This window comes from Lytechinus pictus, chromosome 6, assembly GCF_037042905.1.
Source record: "Lytechinus pictus isolate F3 Inbred chromosome 6, Lp3.0, whole genome shotgun sequence".
NCBI classification, from domain to species: Eukaryota; Metazoa; Echinodermata; class Echinoidea; order Temnopleuroida; family Toxopneustidae; genus Lytechinus; species Lytechinus pictus.
Window position 1 is genome coordinate 25342159 of NC_087250.1, and position 10643 is coordinate 25352801.

General features: G+C 38.4%; 1 protein-coding gene across 1 annotated transcript in view; it reads left to right on the forward strand.

The window, feature by feature from the left end:
- Positions 1–9311, forward strand: part of LOC129263967 (inositol-3-phosphate synthase 1-A-like) — a 31330-nt gene extending 22019 nt beyond the window's left edge. The window contains exon 8 of the mRNA XM_064101274.1: positions 4943–9311. Coding sequence (XP_063957344.1) covers positions 4943–5225 — 283 coding nt within the window. The 3' untranslated portion in view covers positions 5226–9311. The remainder of the gene's footprint in view (positions 1–4942) is intronic.
- Positions 9312–10643: the final 1332 nt, after the last annotated feature.

Below are 10643 nucleotides of genomic sequence, written 5' to 3' on the forward strand. Positions count from 1 at the left end.
TTGCATTGAAAACATTTTTAGGTAAGCAAAGCACCCTTAGTTCCTAGTGGTACACCGCTCGTCAATGCTTTATTCAAACAGAGGGCTTGCATTGAAAACATTTTTAGGTAAGCAAAGCACCCTTAGTTCCTAGTGGTACACCGCTCGTCAATGCTTTATTCAAACAGAGGGCTTGCATTGAAAACATTTTTAGGTAAGCAAAGCACCCTTAGTTCCTAAACGTACACCACTCGTCAATGCTTCATTCAAACAGAGGGCTTGCATTGAAAACATTTTTAGGTAAGCAAAGCACCCTTAGTTCCTAGTGGTACACCGCTCGTCAATGCTTTATTCAAACAGAGGGCTTGCATTGAAAACATTTTTAGGTAAGCAAAGCACCCTTAGTTCCTAAACGTACACCACTCGTCAATGCTTCATTCAAACAGAGGGCTTGCATTGAAAATAATTTTAGGTAAGCAAAGCACCCTTAGTTCCTAAACGTACACCGCTCGTCAATGCTTCATTCAAACAGAGGGCTTGCATTGAAAACATTTTTAGGTAAGCAAAGCACCCTTAGTTCCTAGTGGTACACCGCTCGTCAATGCTTCATTCAAACAGAGGGCTTGCATTGAAAACATTTTTAGGTAAGCAAAGCACCCTTAGTTCCTAGTGGTACACCGCTCGTCAATGCTTTATTCAAACAGAGGGCTTGCATTGAAAACATTTTTAGGTAAGCAAAGCACCCTTAGTTCCTAGTGGTACACCGCTCGTCAATGCTTTATTCAAACAGAGGGCTTGCATTGAAAACATTTTTAGGTAAGCAAAGCACCCTTAGTTCCTAGTGGTACACCGCTCGTCAATGCTTTATTCAAACAGAGGGCTTGCATTGAAAACATTTTTAGGTAAGCAAAGCACCCTTAGTTCCTAGTGGTACACCGCTCGTCAATGCTTTATTCAAACAGAGGGCTTGCATTGAAAACATTTTTAGGTAAGCAAAGCACCCTTAGTTCCTAAACGTACACCACTCGTCAATGCTTCATTCAAACAGAGGGCTTGCATTGAAAACATTTTTAGGTAAGCAAAGCACCCTTAGTTCCTAGTGGTACACCGCTCGTCAATGCTTTATTCAAACAGAGGGCTTGCATTGAAAACATTTTTAGGTAAGCAAAGCGCCCTTAGTTCCTAAACGTACACCGCTCGTCAATGCTTTATTCAAACAGAGGGCTTGCATTGAAAACATTTTTAGGTAAGCAAAGCGCCCTTAGTTCCTAAACGTACACCGCTCGTCAATGCTTTATTCAAACAGAGGGCTTGCATTGAAAACATTTTTAGGTAAGCAAAGCGCCCTTAGTTCCTAAACGTACACCGCTCGTCAATGCTTTATTCAAACAGAGGGCTTGCATTGAAAACATTTTTAGGTAAGCAAAGCGCCCTTAGTTCCTAAACGTACACCGCTCGTCAATGCTTTATTCAAACAGAGGGCTTGCATTGAAAACATTTTTAGGTAAGCAAAGCGCCCTTAGTTCCTAAACGTACACCGCTCGTCAATGCTTTATTCAAACAGAGGGCTTGCATTGAAAACATTTTTAGGTAAGCAAAGCGCCCTTAGTTCCTAAACGTACACCACTCGTCAATGCTTTATTCAAACAGAGGGCTTGCATTGAAAATATTTTTAGGTAAGCAAAGCACCCTTTGTTCCTAAACGTACACCACTTGTCAATGCTTTATTCAAACAGAGGGCTTGCATTGAACACATTTTTAGGTAAGCAAAGCACCCTTAGTTCCTAAACGTACACCACTCGTCAATGCTTCATTCAAACAGAGGGCTTGCATTGAAAATTATTTTAGGTAAGCAAAGCACCCTTAGTTCCTAAACGTACACCACTCGTCAATGCTTTATTCAAACAGAGGGCTTGCATTGAAAACATTTTTAGGTAAGCAAAGCACCCTTTGTTCCTAAACGTACACCACTTGTCAATGCTTTATTCAAACAGAGGGCTTGCATTGAAAATATTTTTAGGTAAGCAAAGCACCCTTTGTTCCTAAACGTACACCACTCGCCAATGCTTCATTCAAACAGAGGGCTTGCATTGAAAACATTTTTAGGTAAGCAAAGCACCCTTAGTTCCTAAACGTACACCGCTCGTTAATGCTTTATTCAAACAGAGGGCTTGCATTGAAAACATTTTTAGGTAAGCAAAGCGCCCTTAGTTCCTAAACGTACACCACTCGTCAATGCTTCATTCAAACAGAGGTCTTGCATTGAAAACATATTCAGGTCTGCATTTAACCCTAAAAGGACTGGGCTATTTGAAATGTATTGAGGACTGAGGGGGATAGGCCATGAGGGCCCCCTTCTGATCTCGGCCACCATTTGCGCGATGCGCCAAAATTTGGCATGCACATTCTTTACCACATTAACTACGGTAAGAAAAAAAATTCTGGAAATAATTTTTTAAATGTATTATGAATAAAATATGAATATTTATTTGTGAAAAACAACATTTGCATACTTAAGGCCTAATTTCAGATTTTCATTTTTTCCCTGATGTCATCTTTGCAATCTTATTTAAAGGTTTCCATAAAGCCAAATTTTTCCTCGTGTATTTCTTTGTTTTTAGAATTTCTTATGCATTTCTGTGTTTTTTATGTTTTTTTTTCCATTGGAATTTATTTTAAGCCATTTTGCAACTAAATGAATTAAGCGAACCAATTGAAATGAAAAATAATCACCCTTTTGATGAATTTCAACTCCCATAGAATATGTTCACTGAGTATTAAAATGAGCCGTTTTCGGCATGACATTGTCTTGTAAAAGTTATGATTGATCCAATAAATCGTAACTATGGAAATCCATCAGTGTCATATTTATTTCTACATAAAATTTTCAAAATGTCCTTTGTAAACAAAGGCGAACACACCAAATTGTCAAGAAAACAATGAATTTATGTAATTTACGTCATATCTAGAATTTTTTTTGAACATTTGTACATTTAAGATGCTGACATTGCTGGCCGACCATAGTTATGATTGATGGGATCAATCGCAACTCTTTGTAAGACGGGTCCCAGAAATATAGCTCGAAGCGTGGGGGGGGGGCTTCCCCCTACAACCACTTTCTGTTTGGTGTCATCCCCCAGTGTCTAATCTTAGTTCATATAGTTTGTCTTCTAACCATTTGGTGAAATAGTCCATTTACCACAACAATGTAGTGGATATGATTAGATGATCTGTTAATGAACCAAATTTTATTTGACTTAATTCCAATGTAATAAGTAGACGTAATGGAAATTAAGTGATCTTGGCAGCAGTAGACTAAGTGATGTTTGGACCAAGTGAACTTACATGTGGACATAGAGGTGTTAAGACTATCTGAGAATTAGACTACTGGGGCGGTATTCTGAAAACCGTGTTAGCACAAAAACGGTGTTAGCTAACACGATTGGTATTCTGAAAATTGTGTTAGCATAAAAACACGTGGCCCAAGTGGTAACACCGCGCATGGTCATGAAATGCGCAGTGCGCAACGCGCAACCCCATACGCGGTGTTAGGGAGGAAGATAACACGAAATTTGGTATTCTGAAAATGGTGTTAGCTAAAATTTGGTTCTAAGATAACACGAACATTTAACACTGCGCTAAGGAGGGGTTAAGTTGGAAATGACGATGGCTGTACTTTTCTGGCAGACACAAACGTCAATAAAAGAACATATATAGGGGCATAGCTATTGTCTGGCAGCACTTCCTGGAAGATTCTTTCATTTTCCAGCTTTATTTTCCATCTTACCTTTCTCTCTACAAACAATGATCAAACAGCAATTTCTTCGGAACTTCCTGTGAAAATGCACTTCAAATGCATCTTTAATTTTGATTAATTTAAATTGTTATCATAATCATGAGTTATTTATTTGGTTCCCTTTTGCCACAATAACGTTTTAAAAAAGAGGACAAAAAAGAGAGGAAGAATATTAAAACCGTCTAAAAAGCCCAAACAGCAATTAAAAAGAATGGATTAGGGATTTGGGAACTCTTCTCTAGCTAATGACAAAATTTTTACCCCTTTTCAATAGTTATAGTTCCAATGATCAAAATTTTCAACTCTCAATGCTACTAGATTATCCCGCCAGTCAATCTATATGTTTCGGATGGCGGGGGGGCAAAAGTGAAAAAAAAATATTGAGGGGGGGCTGATCACTCTACGTATTAAATCATAATAATAAAAAAAATGCGTGCGGAGCGCACCGAAAAATTACAATTTTTAAGGTTTGATAATATTTCTATGTCAGGTTCAATTTTTCTTAAACTGCTTTTCATGCTTTAAAAAAATTTGCATTGCATATTTATTTTTTAAAGTTTTCAAAATAATTGGGGGACATAATATAGATTAACTGTGCTCCCTCTTATTTGGGGGATAATCGTCTATATACTGCCCCCTCCACCATGTCCACAATCGATCGAGGCGTCTGTCTCCCGTTTTCGTACCCATATGCTGTCTGAAATAATATATTCTTAATTGCCACTAACCCCTCCCCACGTCCCTTTCTAGCTCTAACTTTTATTTAGCTGTATGCGCTGACATAATGATGTCACAATGCAGGCTTTGTGTCACCGCGCACGCACTCTTTTCCCTAAAAATTCTGCACGATCTTTCCTTTATAACAGTGCATTTGATTGGATTAAATAGATGCAGAGTGGGAGGAGCTGAAATGAGATAACACGCAGATAACACGGTTTTCAGAATACCGATCTGGGGGTATGTTAGGGGCGTGTTAAATTAGAGAGATAACACGATATTTAACACGAAAGTTAACACGATTTTCAGAATACCGCCCCTGGTTATTAGACAAAGTGGCTATGCAGCTTTCCCATCTGGATAAAACAGTTCATTTCATTTTGACCATCTTTTGTTTGTTAAAGCACCTTGTCTCCCGTTTCTGATATTTTCTATTTATCTTTCACACAGGGCTTGTATTGGACTTCCTCCACAGAATAACATGCTACTGGAACACAAGCTTAGCAATCCAAAGTCCATCCCAGAACTCTGCACCAATGGCCTCTCCTCAGAACTGTGCACCAATGGCCTCTCCTCAGAACTGTACATCAATGGCCTTACAAACGGCCACGCCCTGCAGAATGGCAGCCTTGTCATAGAGCCTGAACCGATCAGCAAGAAAGCAAAAGTCGCAACGTCCGAGTTCGTCAACGGCAACGGTGTTCTGCACAATGGTATGGCAGCGATTCATTAACGAGATGGAGGCGACTACGGCTGACGCGACCACCACCACCAAAGACTCTCTACCAGTATCGACGGTCAGTAATATCAATACACTCGTGAATGGCAGTTTCATCTGACATCACCACCTGAGACGTGTGTTACCCAAAGGCAATGAATTTGATTGCCCTTGCTGGCTTCAAAATCCCCCAATTACTGACTGGTTGTGGCGATTCATAAAATAAAATTGCCTTGCCGTGTTGAGGTCTTGCTGGAGGAGCTGGGACAACCAGAGACCACATTCTATCATCGGTAATTCAAATGATTTTGTTTATGGCAGTATGCGCTGTAATAACACCACCAATCCCTCTTCGAAGGGCAAGCATTAGTATTTAAATTGCCCTATTTCAACCCAATTTGCTATATATCTAACCATTGCAGTGGCATATTGTATTGAGTCCAAATTATTACCTCAGTAGGTACAGGAATCGTAGTCAAGGTCGGTACTTCCCACTTCCCAGTCAATAAAGCTGCTGGAGAAAACCTTCCCCCATAGACTTTGTACACATGAATCAACACTAAGGTCAAGGCTGGCAAAATGTGGCCTTGAGGCTAAGGTCAAGGCTGGCAAAATGTGGCCTCGATGTTTAAGGTCAAGGCTGGCAAAATGTGGCCTTGAGGCCGGCATTGACTGCATCCCTGGTAGGTAGGTAAGAATTCAAAAGGACTGAGTTTCGGTTTCTTCAACATATTTTCCAAATCATGGGCTGGATGAAATTGTGCTCTTTGGTGTATATATTCCTTTCCATGTTACAAAGATGAGATCGTGCAGAAATTACATTAAGTGTACATATACCTTGGAAGTTTTCAATCATGTAAATGCAGAGGTTGAATGTACCAAATCTGGTGATCTGGCATTGTAACCTTTTTGGCACTATGTCAATCTTCTCAGTAAGTGATGTTATTACAGGGTGGTACCTTGGTGCAATAAAGTGCTAAGTCTATTTCAGGGCATGCTATCCAATCATCATTATAGAACATTGCTAATATAACATTGCTGATATGTAATGTTGGCACAAAGCCCCCCCCCCCCCAAACAAAAAATAAAAATAAAATAAATAAATGAATAAATAAATAAAAATAAAAGAGTCAACATATTTTCATGCCACTTGACTACTTTCCAGTGGCTATTATCAAAGACGTGATTCACAATATAATTTGTCATCGATTTCCCCGACATTCATAGATCTGATTGGCTGAGATCAATTTTGTCAGTGCTAATCACTCTAAAGACACTATGCAATGATCTTTTTTCTTTGACAGAGGTTTTGTCCACTCAACTTCTGTCCTGACAAGAATTTAGGAAGGAGGGGGGGGGGGGTGACTATCCCCCTAAACCCAGTAATTTTTGTAGTTAATAACCGACTTAATGAAAACACACAACAGAGGAAAACGGAAAAATAAAGCTTTTTTTTTTTTAGATTAACTGTCACATCTTGCTATTACCCTTCCTAGGAGAATCCTCTGGTGCCTCTTGGTTATTACATGTAATCTCTGTATTGCTTCTCCAGGCATTCCTGTTTTCAGTATTGGCTTTGGTGAAACCTGGGAGATGTTTCACGAAGCACTCAGTGGGGTTTTCACCAACAACTGTTACAAACTACTGAAATTCTTGCGTACGATTGGCTGAATTTGAATTGATCTGTGAAAAGTCACTGACAGGAACCTTCATGAAATTGATCAGTATGCAGTAATAGGCGTCCTCCCCACATTTGAATAGTATGACGTCATGGATGTATGCGAGTGATGTCTATTGTTTAACTTGTTTTTAAAAAAATAGGGGATGTTAGGGATAGATATGGCCCTGTCTTACGAAGAGTTATGATTGATCCGATCAACCTCAACTATGGAAAGCCAGTATTGTCAACATAAAAATTGACATATGTTCAAAATATTTTCTAAATATGATGTATATTCATTCATACAATTATTGTTTTCTTGAAAATTCAAAGTGCTTCTTTTTGTTTACAAAGGACATTGTAAGAGGTTGATCCGTTCAGATCAATCGTAACTTTTTTATAAGACGGGCCATGGTATGATGTTAAAAATCTGTGCGTAAGCCTACCTCCTTGTATCTTGCCAGAAGCATTATTTAGTGAACCACCACCGAAGGGACCATTATATGAAGCGATGTACACTGACAGCTATTATCTTGATCACAAGTGGGTGCGTCGTGGTCTAGTGGTTCTGATCCTCGCCTTTCAAATAGAGGGTCGTGGGTTCGAATCCTAGCCATGGCGTGTTTTCCTTCAGCAAGAAATGTATCCACACTGTGCTGCACTCGACCCAAGTGAGGTAAATGGGTACGGGCAGGAAGTAATTCCTCAAAAGCTGTGCGCACCAGAATCGGTAGACTAGCTTAGCCGGGGTAATATAGGAGCGCCTTGAGCACCTAGCAAGGTGGATACGTGCGCTAAACAACTCCTGTATTGTTTTTGTTATTATTTGTAAGCTGCTGAATTTCTTTTGTGACTGGATAAGAGGAAATTCAACATCATTTTTTTTGTTTTACAAGTTACGTATTAACGTACCTGGAGCATTCAAGTGAAATTGTCAGTGCTGGCAACCTTCGTGATATCAGTGCCCTTTTATTGTTACATGTATATGTGTATTATTATAATTGTGTTTGATGTGGAAAGAGAAGGAGCAGAGAAAATCAAAGAAAGAAAATTGTGCCTTTGGTGAAGATATTTCTTTTAATGGTTAAGTCAGGTTTCTTAGGGCTCACAAGTGTTTTATGCAAAGGACATTAAATGCCAAAACATAGCCAATTTGCATTTTATGGAACCAAACTGTGGCAAACGTGCACAAATCATTTATTTTTGTCCGCAAGTAGTCTTTAAAAAATTTGAAGAAATCCTCCCCAACAGATTTTGAAGCTTCCAGACCTCGAGCACCTGTTTTGCGAATGTTGGACTTTCCATTAGTTAACAAGAGCTTCCTTTAAGAATCCCTCATAGAACATTTTTGAGCCTCGTTGACACCAGGGGAATGGTTCACAAAGGATGACTTACAGTTGCACTTAAAGATAAATACCAGTTGTGGTATTGACTTCAAAATGAGTTCGAACAGAATCCAATGAAATTACCACCAAAGTGTTTGTATGTATTGAATGAAAAATATGTTCCAAATAGCTCTGGGAGAAAATGTGTCATTGCTGAGAAATTATTAAAATAAGCATGGAAATCCATCAAATGCCGGGTATTTTTCGAAACAATATTAATACACTGTCCCTCATATGCCTTTCTGTGTTAGTGATCATCAGAATTATCGATTTTGAGCTAAGATTTCATGATTTTACAAAGATAAAATTGCATTAATGTACCAGATCTGGATGTAAGATATTTTGACAATGAACTTGATTTAAGTGACTTTCTTGTAAAATAGTTGTTTGCTGCAACTACTGTCTTTTACCTTTAAATGCTGAAGAGTACAAGGTATGAAACACGCAATCTTATTGATCAATACGCAGTAGTGTGTATCCTCTTAGCATTATCTGACCAATGTGGTCAAGCCTTTTACATCGCACGCTACAAGGCATTTAAGTGCGACTCTTAATTGGACTTCACTCTTTGTGACCCCCCCCCCCCCCCCGGCTTTATGAATTCCCAACACAGTAAAAAAAAACATGAAGACCTTGCTACGGTGTCTAAGAAAAGAAAATTTCACTGCAGCTGATCTGTGAATCCTGATCTTAAGAGTGACAGGCTTTGATTGGGGAAAACGGCATTTGAAGATTTGTGATCTTTGAAAAACACATTGCTTTAATAAGCATTTTCCAATGTGTTGGGTATATCAACAGACATTGTATTCATAACCCTTGCTAATGATATATTCTGGAAATTCTTTTTTTTTTTAACTCAATTTTATTATGCGTTGTGGGCATTTTGACTTTGGGGTTTTGAGATTATTAACTAAACCTCTCTTTCTCTTGCCAAGAAGTTGTAAATAATAGTAATAATAACATAAAATTAATAATAAGAAGAGGAAACTGCAAAATCAAGCATCATATTGAAAACAAGATTGAATTAGTTTTAATGTGGTCATTAGAGCACAGAATGATTAGTGGGAGCCATTACACAGAGCTGTCTGTAAGTTAAGAGTGATGTTATGAACAACTGGGCCCCATCTTACAAAGAGTTGCGATTGATCCGATCAATCGCAACTATGGACGGCCAGCAACGTCAACATCTATTCATGTTTGTTCACAATATTTTCTAACTATGATGTATATTCATGCATTCATTGTTTTCTTGAAAATTCACTGTGCTTCTCTTTGTTTACCAAGGACATTGTGCAAATTTCCTATAGAAAAAAATTATGACAGTGATGAATTACCATAGAGTTCCGATTGATTGGATCAATTGTAACTCTTTGGAGGACAGGGCCCTGGTGAGCCTATCTTGTCACTATTGACGTATACCAACATTTTTTGATTTAGCTCTTAAGACAAAGGTCACCAATCATTCATTAGTTGATTGTAACTAACAGATTAATGAAACATCCACCAGGTTTAATTACTTGAAATTAGTATTGTGGATTATTGTTTGTGTCATTAACACACTCGATACAGTCATATTCTCAAGAAATATTTGGTTTGAAGAATTATCTGACCTCATATTGCGCTTTCAATGAACACTGGCTGTACTTTAAAAATTTTATTACTGCATATGTTTATTCTCCTGAAATAATAAAAAAATTGATTTCAAAGTTCAAAATGTGCAAATTTAGGGAAACAGTGCTATAGAGATCACCCTTTCCATCACAATTTTAGGCAAATTTTCATGATGCAATTAAGAAGAGAATCTTGCAATGGCGGATCCAGGGGGGGGGGGGGGAGGCACAGCCGACCCGTTCCCTCCCCCTTTGAGAAGCACAATTCATATTTGTCATGTAAAAATGCCATTTATATAAAAGTGAAGACCTTTTTTTTTTTTTGCCTGTCAATTTTTTTCAAAATGTCGCCCCCCCTTTTGGAAAATCCTGGATCCGCCCCTGGGATCTTGGACTCATTTCCTGAAGACTTTTCATAATAACAAATTTACAGTAAGAGTGAAAAGCTTCTTAAATCCTTCATTCTCATTGGCTGATAGTAAATTTGTTCTAGAAATTGTGCGTTTGTTGAGTCTTAATGAAACAGGACCTTGTACATTAAAAATGTTCTCTATGTAATGTAAATCTAGCACTCCAATGTTAGCTGGCTTCAATTTAACCCAAGTGCACTGCAAATACTCTGGTGTTGATTTAACACCAGCGCGGAATCTATATATGTCCACACCAGAGAAGTATTGAAACAACACCGGTTCGGAATCAAACCTATGCTGTTTTAATACTCATTGGTGTTGTAGAACAAAACGAAAATAGTGTTTAACACTTCTCTGGTGTGGACAGA